This window comes from Hemicordylus capensis, chromosome 4, assembly GCF_027244095.1.
Source record: "Hemicordylus capensis ecotype Gifberg chromosome 4, rHemCap1.1.pri, whole genome shotgun sequence".
NCBI classification, from domain to species: Eukaryota; Metazoa; Chordata; class Lepidosauria; order Squamata; family Cordylidae; genus Hemicordylus; species Hemicordylus capensis.
Window position 1 is genome coordinate 36,920,565 of NC_069660.1, and position 16,960 is coordinate 36,937,524.

Consider the following 16,960-nt stretch of genomic DNA (forward strand, 5'->3'; position numbering starts at 1 on the left):
GTAGCCTCCCATTCAAATGCAAACCAGGGTGGACCCTGCTTAGCAAAGGGGACAATGCATACTTGCTACCACAAGACCAGCTCTCCTCCTGTTTGCTGGTCTTGGACTATAATAAAGATGATTGGCCACTCATATATACAAATCAATAGCTTCAGAAAAAGCAGAAGGAAAAACCCACACTGGACTTTTTTCACATTGCTATATACTGCCAATGTAGTGCAACATTTTCTATACATAAGGCTCCAGTTTAAATCCACATGCTGTACCCACCATACACACATATAAGTCTCTCAATGAGTTTCCAGAAAGCTCACAAGAGAAAATACTGTTTTAAATCTCTTTAAGAACAATCCTCAAAAACTACAGAGACAATATCCCAACTTCATCATTTCCACTGGCATTACCTGGATAGCTGTTTAACTTCCTTTTAGTGATTCCTGGACTTTGAAACGAGCACTCTCCGGATTTCAACAAGCTGCTGCCTACGGACATATCTTCCCTCAACTCCACCCACTTACCTGATGCTTCCTGTTTCCCTCATACCTGAGTGAGGGGAGGAGTCCGCACCAGAAGTATCATCAGTCTGAGCCTATGAGAGCTTCAGAAACATCTCCTGCATTTCCTTGAATTAAGTAGTTGATTGCAAGCAGGCAGGTCTGAGTGGCAGCTCAGCCAAACTCGTGCCTTTTCTCCACCCTCACACAGGCACTTGTCAGTTCTGACAAACGGCACTTGTTTGCAAAACTTCCTCCTAACTGACGGTTCACAAGGAAGGCTTGAAGGCTGTGGATTTTGTAATGATTTCCAGGGGTTGGGTTTTCCAAAGAAGCCAACTCAACTCCAGTTCAAGCAGCTAATTCTTGATTCTGCAGAATGACAGAACATTCTTCCTATACAGGGCCTCGGGGATTCCTTCTTGGGGACTGGGGTAATATTTTGTGGAATGTGTTAATTTCTGTGTAAGTGTTGCAAAGAGATCTTCAGTCCCTTGGGATTATATTCCATCAGGAAAGACTTTGAATCTCCTGCTTTTCTGGCAAGCGAAGAGTAAAGACCAGCACTACTGCAAAATGGGAATGCTGACAACTAAAATTGCCTCCTTGTACTTTCACAATACTATGGCACAGAAATTTAGCAGAATGAGCTTTTCCTTCTACTTAACTCCATCCCAGGAACGATATCTGGCGCCCACCTCAATTCCCTGCGCAGTGAGAAGTTACAGAGTAGGAGTGCAGATCCTCCCCTAAGCATTTGAGGCGTTTTCCCCCCTTATTTTGCTGAACTCCTCCCTGCCAAACCTAATAACCCTTATCTCCCCCTTCAAAGTGTCTTTCCTCCCACCCCACCCCACCCAAAACTTAAGTAAAGAGTTGCTGTTTTGTAGCTGCTTCCTTCAGACACACACAAATAAATCTTACGTAGATTTAACTATAGGTTTTTCAGCAACAACTCCATTTCCCCTTTTGCTTCTCCTCCCTTTTGCTTTCTGACTCCTCCCCCTCACTCTCTACAGGATCCTCTCTGGGACAAACGTCCAAACAACGAAATACACAAAAGATTTTTGGATAGGATACAATACAGTAGTTGCTTCTTCAGCTTTGCTTCTGTCCACATCCTGAGCAGCACTACTAGAGTTTGGCTTCTTTGGGCAGACTTCTGGCATTTTTGTAATAGATTTGCTTTATTTACAAATAGATTCACATATCAGATGCACTATTTTTAAAAGTTTATTTATTTTTACATTTATATCCCGCTCTTTCTCCAAGGTTCCCAGAGTATATGGTTATTTTTACACACACAACAACCCTGTGAAGTAGGCTAGTTTGAGAGTCAAGTGACTGGCACAGAGTCACCCGGTGAGTTTCATGGCTGAATGGGGATTTGAACTCAGGTCTCCCAGGTCCTTGTCCAACACTCTAACCACTACACTACACTGGCTAGAGATGCACATCTCAGGTGGTATAAAGATGTGATAGATAAATATATATGAATACATACATACAAGCAGAAAACACATGAAGGTGAACAGCAGCCAACTCTAGGCTTTCTATTACAAACTACAAAACAGTTCTCTGCCTCTTTTTCTTTCTTTTTCTCTCTCTCACACAGCACCCCCCACCACAAAAGGCAGAGCAACACCAAAGCAATAATGTCTGCTGACTCTTCTCCCCCAGTCCGTTCTATTTTGTTGTTGTTCTTGATTTTATTACAATATTTATACCCTGCCTCTTCAATGCATTACTGCTCAGGGTGGCATACAACATTAATAAAATAGATACAATATAGAATAAGATACAATATAAAATATAATATAGAATAAAAATTAATAAGGTTAAAAGGTTAAAAGACCAGGCTAAAACCACAATTAAAATCATATGTTTTAAAAATTGAAAAGTAAAAGTTACCAATGAAAACTTATCCTTCTTTCTTGCTAACAAACATGACTCTGCTTTTCCTTTTCCTTAGCTTGGCCTATTGGGAATGGACAGTGGTGGCTCAAGGCCTCAGTGTGCTGAAGCCAGGGGCCAAATGCCACCCACCCCTCTCTTGCATACACACACCCTCCTCCACCTCTCTTTCCCTTTGTGGCAGCGGCTTTAGCTGCTTGACTGGGCAGGAAGACAGGCTGGAAGGCAGACAGACACATGCACACACACAACCCTCCACTGAGCCATCCCTTGGCAAAGAGCTGCTCCATGGGTGTTGGGGGTGTGGGGGGAGGAGAGGATGTGATGGGGGCATTATACTCTCCCACTAGTGCCCCAGTGATCTGCTGCTTGAGGTGATTGACATTGTGGAAGGATTGCTCCTAGAAGAAGAGTAAAACCCACCAGGGACATAGATATAATTGAACAAGGGTGATGGTGGCTAGAGTTACCATGCCCCCTGAAATTCCGGGTTTCTCCCAGATTTTAAGCATCTTACCCAGATTGCTTAGCCCACCCAGATTCACCCAGATTTCAGCTTTCATTTAAAAAAAACCCCACAAACACTAAGCTCTAGCACTTGTAAGGTAAAGTGTGCCATCGAGTCTATTTCGATTCTTGGCACCCGCAGAGCCCTGTGGTTTTCTTTGGTTTACCAAAGAAGGGGGGTTTACCATTGCCTCCTCCCGTGCAGTATGAGATGATGCCTTTCAGCATCTTCCTATATCGCAGCTGCCTGATATAGGTGCCAGCGGAGATTTGAACCAGCAACCTTCTTATCTTATTTATTTATTACTTCTCTGTGTAAACCGCCCTGAGCCATTTTTGAAATGACAGTATAGAAATTGAAAAAATAAATAATAAAAATAAACCTTCTGCTTGTTAGTCAAGCATTTCCCTGCTGCGCCACTTAAGGTGGTTCTGGAGCAAAATGTGGAGTCACTATCCTGCTCAAAAATTATGTTCATGTCAGTTTACACAATATGCACATTAGGCACCTGGATTTGGAAAGCCAGACTATGGCAACCCTAGTGGTGGTGGACAAATGTCCCTGGGTCCCTGAGAGAGAGGGGGCCTGCCAGCTAGGGATATGCATGAACAGCTTGTGCTGGTGCAGGTGGGGCAGGGAGCATTTCCCTTTAAAAGCAGGCAAGCAGGTCCTTACCTGCTCTGCTGCAACCCCACCACTTTTCTGGGCATGGCACTTGCAGCCATGTCTGTGCCGACACCGTGTGAAGACTGCAGGGAATAGTGCCACCGCTCTGTGTGGTCTTTGGTAGAGCGGGTGCCACACCCGGAAAAGCAGTGGGGCAGCAGTGGAGCAAGGAAGGACCTGCTTAGCTGTTTTTTTAAGGGAACTGCCCCCCACCCCCGCCAAACTGGTACAGCTGCAGGTGGCCAAGCTAGTTCAGCGCTACCCAAAGGAGGCGCCGAACTGGTGAACCGGTTTGTGCACATCCCTACTGCCAGCTGAGCAACAGCTTGCTCTGTGCTTCTCCCCTCCTGCTTTTCCAAAGAAGGGAGTGGTTTGTGGCTTTAAACTGTTTTAATGTTTTAATTTCTGTTTTAATTCGTTTTATGTTTGCTGTAAGCTGCCCAGAGACATGAGTTTGTGGTGGTATACAGATATACTAAATAAATAAGTGAACAAACAAATAAGACACTGGGGAGATGTGGGGGGCAGAGGCCCATCTTCACTTTTTGTCCCAGGGGGCTTACACGCCAACTTTTCTACACCCCTGAAACCCACACAGTACACTTTTGCTTTGGATGTTCATTTTCTTCTGTTTGGTCCCATTCCTATTTTTTGTAATATATGAATTTGATGTTGCGTGATAGTACTGAGAAGTCACATATTCATAAATTACTCCAAAGCCCTCTCAAACCTGGTATGATCTAGCCAAACAAGAAGAAAGCATGCCCCGAAGTAAATTATTTTTAACACTGAAGAGAAAGCCAGGATTTAATTCCCCCACGAGAGGGCGATAGCTATCTCTGCCTAGCTGCATCACTTTGTTAGTTCCCAATTCTGGTTATAAAAATATGTCCTGTAGCAAGAAAGCGCTGAAGAGTGCAACTGGGCTATACTGGCAATCTATACAAATTTTAAAAATTACAGAAGGGAAGCTGAAAGGTTGTAATGGTGACCCAAGTGGCAAAGTTTGTTTTCTTTTTCTTTTTTTTAAAAGAAACTATTAAAGGGAGAAACGGAAGAGGCTCCCAGGAAGGGAGGTGTTCTCAGAGTGACCCCTGGGCAAAGAACACCTTTTAAAGTAGTGATTCTTTTTAAGTTATCAGAGGGAGAGTAACTGTCCCTGTCCAACCCTAACACAGTGCCCCTCCAGTGGTTGTTGCAGGTATCTGACTTTATGTTTCTTTTTAGATTGTGAGCCCTTTGGGGACAGGAAACCATCTTATTTACAGTATTCATTATTTATTTTTCTATGCAAACCACCTTGAGAACTTTTGTTGAAAAGTGGCATATAGCAATAGCAATAGCACTTACATTTATATACCGCTCTATAGCCGGAGCTCTCTAAGCGGTTTACAATGATTTAGCATATTGCCCCCAACATTCTGGGTACTCATTTTACCGACCTCGGAAGGATGGAAGGCTGAGTCAACCTTGAGCCCCTGGTCAGGATCGAACTTGTAACCTTCTGGTTACAGGGCGGCAGTTTTACCACTGCGCCACCAGGGGCTCTTTGTAGATTTGTAGTAGTAATGCAGAAATGTGGGAGGGGATATCCTTTGAAACCAGCCGTACTAAAGTCACTACTTACCAGCAGAGGCGCTCTTACCCCTGGATTTTGGAGCCCAAGTCCAGGGCCTCCACAGTGCCTGGGGACCCCCAAATCCTTTTTAGTCTGTCCCAGCAGGGCGCTTTCCAGGCTAGCTGTTCAACAGCAGCAAAATGCCTCCGTTCAGGCAAGCTGTCTTCGAAATGTAAACAGCAGAGGGAGCAGTCTCATGGAAACCAACAACCTGGAAAAACAGCAACTTCTTTATGCCGGATATACAACGTCCTAGCTCAATATCGCAGTGATTAAATTCAAAACAAGGCATTGGAAATGTGAACTGCATGCTGCTATCCACATAGGGACTGCGGTGTCACAACGCAGGAAGTGTGGAAGCATACTTCCGAGGACATGACACCCTTGCAGGGTCTAATCTGAAAAGTGCCCTGGCATGGTCACCCAGTCGAGCATGATGATGCTTAATTGCAGGGGATGGGGGCCTCCAGCCTTTAGGTCCACGCTCCAAAATTACCTCTGCTTACCAGGGCGTTCTTCACACAGCAGGCTTTACCATACTTTTTCTGCCAAACTTTACTGCGAACTCAAAGTTGTCCCAAAAAACTGATGCAAAAAGTGGTGTGTTTTTTTTATCCTGGATATAAATCGGGTGACATTCTAACACGCAGTGAAAAGCCTGAATTGTGTGTGAAGTGTTCCCCGATAGTTCGCAGAGACTTTGGAGTAAATCTGGCCAAAATGTGAATGCACCCCTTCCATTCCAGAGGAGATGTGAGCTAAAGAGCTTTAAAAGCCCTGTGTGGAAAAACTCCCAGGTAACCATTGTACTGGATGGATCAAACCTGTACAGTGTTGGCTAACTGACAGCGCTTTCTGCCGTAAATCTTTCTAATCAATGACTTGCCATGAAGACAAAAATATATGGTGGCAGATGATCCATGCGTGGAGCCTCAGAACTTAAATTATCTCCCTCTTTAGATTGCCACAGCAGTGTGGGAACTGAGGAAGTGACTTCCTTCCTGTCCACACAACATTTGAACTGAGCCTGAATTTTGTGCCACGCAAAATGGCTGCCCCATGGAGATTGCTTAAAACTGCATCCATGTGGCAGTTTCTCCATGCTTTGTGCTGTTTATGTGCAACGCAAAAATCAGATATGCCATGTACTTTGTCCTCACACATCTGCCAGGGTTGCTAATTTGTGTTTTTAAAAGATACTGGAGGGTGGGGGCTGAATGGGGACAAAGCCCCTTATCAAGGGTCTGGTAGCCCTGTGAAAGAACATCTGCTCTGCATGCAAAAAGATCCCACATTCAATCCTGAGCATCTCCAGTTAAAATAATTTAAACTAACAGAACACAGAAAGACTTGTCTTAGGGAGCCACTGTCAGTCAGAGTAAACAGCATTGGATTAGCTGAACCAGTGACGTGATTCAATATACTGTATTTACCTGAATCCAAGACTAGGTTTCCCCTCAAGTTCTTTGGTATCAGGGGCATAGCTATAATTGAGCAAAAGGGTTCAAAGAAAAGAACATGGGCCCCCAGCTCCTGAGGGCCCTCCAGTTCCACCTCTTCCTATTTTCTTTATTATCTCCCTCACTCTGGGGGGTCCCCTCTCCCCTAGCTACGCCCTTGTTTGGTATTAAGAAATGCGGGGGGGGGTTGTTGTCTTAAATTCAGACTGCTGTTCCTTTTGGGTAAAGGTATAACCGTATTTAACTGTAAATATAGGTATATAGCCATAAATACAGGTATAACCTGTATACAGGTAACCTGTATACAGGTATAACCTGTATTTAAGCAATGCTTTTTAAGGGGGCGTGACAAAAATTTGAGGACATCTTCTATTCGGGTGGTGAGACAGCTTCATATGTTCAGAGAGAGTCAAGACATAACCAGGTGGTTCAAGGGCAGAGCCATGGAAGAAAGTGGCAGAGGATGGAGTGGAAGTTAGGAGTATTTGGTGAACCTGGCGTAGAGCTGGCAGAATTTGGATTTTACTGGCTTTTCAGACTCCAGTCGTTTGTAAGAACATATTGTGCATGAGACAAGCTCACAAATTTTAGCCATTGGCAGAGGCACTTTTACCCCTGGACTTCTGGGCTGAAGTTCAGGGCCTCCACTCCCCCTGGTGGGTGGGTGGGAATCCTCCTTAGCCTGTCCCAGGTGGTGTGGTTGCCATGCTGCCGGCCCACACTGCACCAGGCAGCCGAGCGTGACTGTGACCTGCACTGGGCAGCCGAGTATGACCTCCGCTTTAGACACAGAGAGGGGAATGGGGAAAGAAATATGCAAGATGGGACTATGTTAAGTTGTGCGTTGAAATGTTCCTGCTAATGCATACTTACATAAATATCCCTGTTTTATATGCTTACATTCTTGTGAGTTCAGTTGCTGTTTGTGCCCTCAGGAACCCATGTGTTAAAAATATTGCGTGTGTCAAGGGGTGTGTGTGTGTTTACGGGGATGATGATGCTTAACTTGCAGCCGAGGGTGGGGGACCTCCAAAGGCCTTTAGGTCCAGGCTCCAAAATTACCTAGGTGCACCCCATGACATATTTTGGTCATGTCATGCGAGCTGACTCACTTGAAAAGACAATTATGCTGGGAATGATCAGTGGGAGAAGGAGACGGGGACGGCCTTGTACTCGGTGGCTGTATGTTATTAAAAATGACACTGGAATGACCATGGCGGACTTAAAGGAAGCTGTCCAAGATAGGATGGCATGGAGTGCAGTGATCCATATTGTGACTGAGAGCAGGCTCAGACTGGCCAACAGGGCATATTCCCGGTGCTCCCCACGCTCAGGGTGCCCCTCTGCTCTGACTCCTACCCTTAATTACCCATTCTGCTCAAAACCTGGAGCCCTCCCCACATTCCACCGCCTTCTCAGTGCCCCCAGTCTGGCCCTGACCGAGAGTCGGACACGACTGGATAGAGAGAGCACCCCAATGGCACCATCTCAGGAGACAAATGTTTATAGTGGTTTTGGTCACCTGACTGAACATGGTTTTACTCATCAAACCTGCAGGGAAGAAGCTTGCTGATTCAGACCATGAGTCCATCTAGTCCAGCATCTTGTTTCCCACAGTGGCCAACAGGATGCCTTTAGGAAGCCCACAAGCAAGGCTGAGAGGAAACAGCCCTCTCCCTGTGTTGCTTTCCAGTAACTGGTATTACTCTGAACATCATAACATGGAGCCTCCATATAACCGCTGTTACTAATAGGTCCCTTGACTGAACGTGGTCGTACTGATCAAGCCTGTACAATGTTGGCTAGATTTTAATCGAATAATAAATAAATAAATAAATACATATTGAAAAAGTTGTAGAAAATGAAGATGCAAAAATATTATGGGACTTCCGACTACAAACAAACAAACATCTGCCACACAATACATCAGATATAACTGTAGTCGAGAAGAAAGAAAAACAAGTTAAAATAATCGACATAGCAATACCAGGTGAAAGGAGAATAGAAGAAAAAGAAACAGAAAAAAATAACAAAATACAAATATCTACAAATAGAAATTGAAAGGCTGTGGCAGAAAAAGACCAAAATAACCCCAATAGTAATAGGTGCCCTAGGTGCAATTCCAAAACAGCTTGACAAGCACCTCAACACCATAGGGGCCACAGAAATCACCATCAGCCAATTACAAAAAGCAACTTTACTGGGAACAGCCTATATTCTGCGATGATATCTATAGCAACAGCAACAACATTAACTAAAATTCAGCCATCCCAGGTCCTTGGGAAGGACTCAATGTCTGGATAATAATAATAATAATAATAATTATTATTATTACATTTCTATCCTGCTCTTCCTCCAGGGAGCCCAGAGCGGTATACTACACCCTTAAGTTTCTCTTTTACAACAACTCTGTGAAGTAGGCTAGGCTGAGAGAGAAGTGACTGGCCCAGAGCCACCCAGCTAGTATCATGGTTGAATGGGGATTTGAACTCAGGTCTCCCTGGTCCTAGTCCAGCACTCTAACCACTACACCACACTGGCTTATGGATAAAACAAACCAGTCAATAACACCTGTTTGACTGTGCAAACAAGACATAATTATAATAGCTGGCAGCACTTACCACTGCATTACTTTCCAGTGACTTGCCATGGGGTGAGGAAACACATATATGGTGGCAGTTGATCTTCAGAACTTCAATTATTTCTAGGCTCAGAATGTCAATTATCTTTTATCGCCTTTATAGGTTGAATGTTCTCCATTTGGTTTCGCTGAAACGAGAAGCCCCTTTTATCCATTAAAAAACAAAAAAGCAAATCTGAACAAAGCTGACCCCTTCCTCAGTGACAATTACCCTCCATTTCGACATGAACCTTCTGATTTTTTATGTTTTATTTTATTTTTTTAAGAAGCAGCCAGTGGATGCAGGGTCATCCCCACTCAGCAAGAATAGCCCTGCCTCTCAGTCATGTGCAGACTAAATGTCATGCTATACTGTGCAAGTGTTACTCTATGGGGAAACCAGCCTTAAAAAAACCCTACCCCACTTCATTGAATCCATACCCTCCAATATTTCACTAATGTAAAAAAGGGACATGCCTGTGAGCATGTAAGCAACCAAGCAACCTGGGAGGCATGGAATGCAGTTCTGACTACAAGTATGCCACCAATGGAAAGCAGGTAATAAAGTGCATGCAGAGCATACTGATCTGGATTACCAAAGATTACCCTCCAATATTTCACAAACGAAAACAGGGATGCACTTGTAACAACCAGTTCTCATATTAAGGATTACTGCCCAAGCCGCCCAGCCATGATTACACATTGCTGAAGGCTAGTTTCCACCTGCAACAGTATATACTGTGCGCTGCCTAGTGCCTTAGCACTGTGCACCTGTTGACATGCAGGGGAACTAGAGACATGATGCAACCACCCAGCCAACCACTTAGAGGTTTAATTTCTGGTGACTCTGAGGAGCCAGCTGAAGAAAGACAACTCTAGCAACTTGCATGGAAAGAACTGAACATCCCCAAGCAGCAAAAACAGTACTTTACCAAGAACACATTCCAGGAGGTAAGACTGTCCCTGGTAAATAGGGACAGTTGGAGCTTATGGTTCTGAATGCCTAGCCAAAAGTTCTAGCTGAACAGTGCTTTTGGCTAGGCATTCAGTACCTTAAGCTCAGCACAGAGCTTGACCTCTCCCTTAATGCTTCAGTCATGGAGACTGGTGTGGCAGCTTGTCTGGCTTGAGACCACACTTGTCCTGCTTTGAGCTTTCCATGGGATAATTCTTCAGAATGTACATCAGAGCTGATCTGCTCGTGTTTGTCTCCCAGGGGGCTTTACAGACAGGGCTGTTACCCCAAATCTCCTCAGGAAGAGAGAGTGTACATTCACACACCACACACAAATCAGGCTTTGTCTTGCAAATTCTAGCTTATCTTGGTTTATTTAGGGGTTTTAAAATGCTGGTTTTAAGCTACTTTTTCTGAAAACGCCGGAGCAAATGGGGAGAGGCATCGAAGTAGAATCATTAGCATGATAAAAGAGGGATGCTCTCTTTAGAAATGCAGATATCGCTCTTTAGGAAGCAATATCCCCCTCTCTCTGCTCCCCACCCTCAGTGCTGCGAGTGTGATTCGAAGTGGCTTCACTCGACATTTACCCCGCAGCATGAAGCCATGTGCGAATAACTCCCAGGACATAATTCACAGGGAACCAGGCTCAGTCTTCCCTCTAAGGCGTGCGCATGTTTGTGCACACAAACGGTTTTTGATGTCTGCTCAGTTAATTTTAGATCCCACTCAGGCTGAATCAGGAAGGCCCTGTTCCGAATGCGCATATGGCACACACTGCCTTGATACTGCCACCCAGAACAAAAACTCATTCTGCACAAGGATGGGGGGGGTGGGAATAGAGGGAACACTGCCCAGGCGTTACTCCTGTTGATTTGACCTACATGGCTTTATTTATGTATTTATTGAAAATATTTATATCTTGACTTTCTACCATAGTAATTAAGACAATTAACAAAATATGTAATTCGGGCAGTATAAAATCCAACGTATGCATAAGTACAAAAGAAGAACCCTGGAGGAACAAAAGGCTTATATCGAGTCCATCATCCTGTTTCACAGAGTGACCAATCAGAGGTCTCTGAGGAGCCTTCAAGCAGGGCATGAACAGCCTATTTTGCTCCGCAGCCAGGGGCGTAGCCACCATTGGGCGACTGGGTTCAAAGAACTTGGGCCGCTGCCCCTCAGGGACCATGCCTCGCGGCCCCAACCCCCCACCCCTGCGTCTGACATCAGATGCGGGGGGGGGGGCATGGTTTAGCTCGGGAGTTAGATGGCTAGTGCTTCGAAGGCAATGCTGGCCTCGATCTAATTCCTGAAAAGGGCCACACAGCCCCGTTTGGGAGCTAGACCATGCCCCCCGCATCTGACGTCAGATGCGGGGACCGTGGCTAACTGCCCACGTCTGACATCAGATGCAGGGGGTGGGGCAAGGGGGCCCGCTGCGGTGGCTGGACATGGGCCGCTACTAGCCTCCCTCTGCCAGTGTCCTCAGCAACTGATATTCAAAAGAGTATTGCTTCAGAACCTGGAGACAGTATAAAGCCATTATCACTAGTAGTCACTTATAGCAAAATACTCTACCAGTCTAAAAGCAGCAGATACAACTAGTTAAAACGCTGCTGCTACACACACACACACACACACACAACCCACACACACACACACCAGCCTGGGGAGGAGAGCTGGTATTGTGGTAGCGAGCATGAATTTGCTAGGCAAGGTCTGCCTTGGTTTGCATTTGGATGAGAGACTACATGTGAGTGCTGTAAGATATTCCCTTAGGGAACAGCCTTAGCCCAGTGAAAGAGCATCTGCTTTGCATGCAGAAGGCTCCAGGTTCACTCACTCCCTGGCATCTCCAGGTAGGGCTGGGAGAGACTCTTGCCTGTAACCTTAGAGAGTTACTCTCCAGTCAGTGTAGAAAATACTGAGCTAGATGGACCAATGGTCTGGCTCAGCCGTGGGCAAATTCCTCTGTTTCTATGCTTGGTAAAACTGATTTGGCTTGGTGCCAGCGAGCTACAAGAGAGGGAGCTGTGCAAGTCTCTCTGGCCTAAGTTTGTGTGCCACTGCTGAAAATACACTAACAGCCAGACTAAATTGCCCATGAGCATTTCTACTGAAATGAATGGGGCCACTCATGAGTAAGCCAGTGTCTCTGGTTACTGCCTGTTGAACATCTGACAGTAGGGCACCCAAAGCAGGGCCTCTGTTGATGAGCACAGCTTATAAACACTGGACTGGCATCAAAGCTTGGCACTGGAAGCAAAAGATGAAGGGATTAGCATAGTTAGGCAGCCAGAGAGGGTTTAGGGCTCCTGCAATGGACTGCTACTTATCCCTGCATTTGTGCAGTAGTATGGACCAACTTTCTCAGTTGAGAAAATTTCCATATCATTGCCTTCTCTCTCTTATCCCATCTACCAAGGTAAATCCCGCCACAAATCTGATAATTACCATCTTCATGAGTTAGCCCACTTGCATCTCAAATGTTCATGCATCTGCCATCTTCAATTGAGGTGGGTGACATAATCACAAACTATGCTGTTGTGTCTCTACAACTGTACCAAATCTGGTCCAAATTGGTTCGGCAGTTCACTAGTTAGCCCACTTGCGGCTCAAACGTTCACATGTCAGCCATCTTGAACAGTGGTTTGTTTATTTGTTTGTCAAATTTGTACACCACCCAAAACTTTCATCTCTGGGCAGTTAACAACAACATAAAACAAGTTAAAACATACATAAAAATCTTTAAACAATTTAGGCATTCTAAGAATTAAAAACAGATTAAAGGTGAAAAAGCTTGGCTGAAGAGGTCTGTTTTCAAGTGCTTTTTAAAAATTGTCAGAGATGGGGAGGATCATATTTCAGTAGGGAGCGCATTCCACAGTCTCAGTGATTATATAATCATATACTACACTGAGGTGTCCCTATGTGTCCCTACTACTGTACCAAGTTAGGTCCAAATCAATCCAGGCATTGCAAAGTTGATAGGGGGACACACACACGCACCCCCAGCTGCGTGATCTCATAAGCTTACTTTCTGTAAGGAAAGTAGGCTAAAAAAGACATAGATCTTCCTGCTGATGTGGGATACAATCCCCAGAAAGATATTAGAAATACATTGCCTCGGAAGAGGAGCATCCATTGCTCGGAACGCGTCAGCCAATAGTGAATAAACCATTCATTAATCTACACAGTACCTTTGGGATTCCTTCCTTCCTTTTCCTTCTTCCTCCCAACACCCCCAAATGCCCCCTTAATGGAAGTTTGTGGAGGAAGTTTGATCCACACACACTCCATCGGCAACCAGCAGTATATCAGTAGATGTATTATTGGCACATCAGCTGCAGTGGTGCAGTGGCAAAGCAGCTTGCTTAGAGTGCAAGAGGCGGTTAGTTCAAATCCCCGCTGGTGTGCTTCCCAGACTGTGCCTAGTAAAAACATTTGTAATCACCTATATTGGGCAGCAGCGATATAGGGAGGTGTGCTGAAAGGCATCATCTCATACTGCATGGGAAGAGGCACTGGTAAACCACTCCTGTATTCTACCAAGAAAATCACATGGAATGTGATCACTAGGAGTCGACACCGATTCGACAGCACAATTTCAGTTTTCAGATTATTGGCACAGGCCAGGCCACAGGGCAATAGTGACAATTGGTAATATTACATCTAGAAAGTCGACACAATAAAATGGTAGATGGAACACTTTGGTTGTGGAAAATAAATATCAATACACTGGCCAGTCAGAAATTCCCTGACACCCCTATTTTCCCCACCCATTAAATGAACAGTAGTCATTTAGGCTCATGGTGTGCCATAGCAAGCTATTGATTTGCCAACTCACAAAGCAATCCATTCCGTAAATCCTGACCATACTTCAAGAAAAACACAATGACACAATGTACAGCTGGCGGTGGTAGACCTACAGATTATTGGCAGGGTGTGACTTGATGAGTAGTTGTGTGGGCCAGCCTTACACTGCCTTCTGACTCTGCTTGTTTGTTTTGGAAAAGACTACAATAAGTGACAAGGAATGCAGTTTTAAAGGATAGGCTTCTATAGGTTTTGTCAATACACTGCTCTTAGGGCTGAACAAGTTGTGACGTGGGAGATCCAGGATTAAAATATCCAATATTTTGTTTTTACTAAATAGTAGCTCCACAAAGGTCAGGGAAGTGGTGCTCATGGAAAGGGCTACATACTCTTTCCCAGAGTCTGGGGGAGGGTGTCTAGCCCTTTCCCCAAGATAAATCTCCCCTCAAAGCTGTAATTGGTCATGGTGGGGGGGATGTACAGATGCAGGATCTGCCCTTTGCCCCCCTACAGAGTTAATAACAGCTTTGAGGAGGTGCAGTTTAAATTGGGGAAAGGGCCAGACAGCGTGTTGTAGTGTTTAGAGTGCTGGACTAGGACCAGGGAGACCTGAGTTCAAATCCTCATTCAACCATGATACTTGCTGGGTAACTCTGGGCCAGTCATTTCTCTCTCAGCCTAACCTACTTTACTGGATTGTTGTGAGGAGACACCTAAGTATGTAGTACACCACTCTGGGCTCCTTGGAGGAAAAGCGGGATATAAATGTAAATAAATAAGTAAATAAATAGATTAAGGATGATCTCCTAACCTTACCCAAAGCAGCTATGTGGAACTACTAATTAAAGGGGGGAGAATAAAATCCAAATAAATAGATCACCCATTTCATGTCTACTTTGGCCCATAGACTGAGGGAAATTTCCCACAGCAAAGATAAATTTTGTTAGGAGGAGGAATGTCCTATTCTAAGTGGAGGACATTTCTTAGAAACCACAAGTAAGTAACAGCCTAGTTTTTCCAGAACAAAGATTGTTCCGCTTCCAGGTCTGGTCTCTATGTAGACGTTCCAGAATCAGTCAGTCAATGTGTTTATTTGGTCTATAGATGTTTCCGCAGTGGGACAGAAATAAAAACAAAGATACCGGTAAATCAGGTAAATTATACTTGCCCCCTTTCTTTGTCATGTACAGGTTGATTTATGCATGCCTGTCAGGCCTAGGTATTGCTCAGCTCAGATGGTGTGATACTTAGGGGGAGAAATTATGAGGAGCTGTAGCTCAATAGAGTACATGTAGAAAACACCAGGTTCCATCCCTGGAATCTCCACCCAGGGCTGCTGCCTGAAACCTTGGAGAGCCACTGCCTGTCAGTGTAGACACCACTGCGCTAGATGGACCATTCGTGTGAGTTGGTATAAGGCAGCTTCCTATGTTATGGTTGCGAGATACTTTGGCTCCAGGCTTTTCTGTATATCAACCCTGATCCAGCTAAAGATCAATCCATGTGTAGATGCTGTCTGTCTGCGCTGCACACATGAATGCACATCACATCCTGAAAAAGCTGGTGAGATTGAAGTGGATCAGGCTGATCAGTCTTTAAAATGCTTGATCTATAAAGTGCAGAGGCCAGGAATGAAGCTATGGCTAGTGGTGGAGAGTGAATGTTTGAATGTATAGGGATTGCCACTACAGTAAATGTCCTTGTCTGCTTCACTGTTTGCTTGTTTATGGGGACTGACGTACTACACAGCAGGAATGTCATTTCCTGGGGTTGTTGCACAACCTGAAAGGCAGCTCTGACAGCATCGTGTGACAGAGCAGTTGCGGAAAGACTTAACAACATTTCCAAGCAGCTTCACGGCATTACTTCCCATCATGGAGGCCTCTCAAGTTGCACAGCAGCCCAGCGGGTCCCTAACGCTGATAGTCCACTCCGCAGAAAGTCAGCCAGTATTTCTATCCCACATTTCCAATAAATGTAAGCAGCATGAAACCTTAAAGACACACAATAAGAGTAAACAGTCTCAAAACAGTTTATTAAAAAACAGATAGCAAGGAGCATAATAAAATGCTACAGAAGACAACCAGCCCTCTGTGGAAGATTAGAGACGACATACAAGCCAAAAGCTTTAATTTATTTATCTGTTGGTTGTTTGTTTGTTTGGTTGTTGTTGTTGTTGTCTTCATTTGACTATGGAAGGCCAGCAATGAAGGAGTGGAGGCAGGCATCTCAGACAGAAGGTTTCAGAACTGGGCTGTGGCCATGGAAAAGTCTCTCTCTCTCATATCCCAAACCGCTGAATTTCAGATAGAGGTGAGCACAAAAGAGAGCCTCCATAAAAGATCTTAATAAATGGGCAGGTGTGTATGGGAGGAGGAAGACCTTTAAGAATCTGGGTTCCAATGTGTGCAGGCATATTGATCAGTAGCGTAGGAGAACTTTGGGAACATGAGCGTGGGGATGAGTAACTGTGGGTTGAGCAGAGGTTGAAGAGAGAAGGGGGAATTTCCAGCTGTATTTCTTTCTTTCTTTCCACCAGCTTTCTCTCTCCACCTCCAGCCAGCCACCCCATCTGACTAATATACTCCTCACAGAGTTCCCCACATTCACCGAGGAGTAAGGTGGGAGGGGAATAAGCAGCTGCCAAGTTTCTTGGTGCCAATGGCTCCTCTTCTGCTCTCCACTAGCATTTCAGGAAGCTTGGGGAGGAACTCCCTTCATCAAAAGGGAAGGCAAAGAGAGAGAGAGCGAGATGCTTGTAGCACTGCTGCCTCCTGCCAGCATTCTCCATATAGGCCTTGGGGCTTCAAGGGTCAACCATGGGCCCTTCCTCAGTGCCTGACTTTGCTCATCCTTGATGATGGCCTTATCATGCTCACCTCCTCCATCCGGGGACAGATTGC

General features: G+C 45.0%; 1 protein-coding gene across 7 annotated transcripts in view; it reads right to left on the reverse strand.

Moving 5' to 3' along the window:
- The window catches only part of LPIN3 (lipin 3), an 89,956-nt gene that overhangs the window by 68,616 nt on the left and 4,380 nt on the right, over positions 1 to 16,960 (reverse strand). Inside the window, exons 2-3 of one of the 7 annotated variants that reach the window (XM_053251015.1) lie at positions 9,282 to 9,429; positions 5,210 to 5,411 (exon numbers count right to left, since the gene is read on the reverse strand). Coding sequence is in view for 2 of the 7 variants with exons in the window: in XM_053251012.1 (XP_053106987.1) it covers positions 544 to 579 (36 nt within the window). In the remaining 5 variants the exon portion in view is untranslated. Of the gene's footprint in view, positions 1 to 404; positions 1,344 to 1,418; positions 1,496 to 5,209; positions 5,412 to 9,281; positions 9,430 to 16,960 lie in introns of those variants that run through there. The other 6 variants (XM_053251014.1, XM_053251012.1, XM_053251016.1 and 3 more) reach the window with 6 other exon arrangements.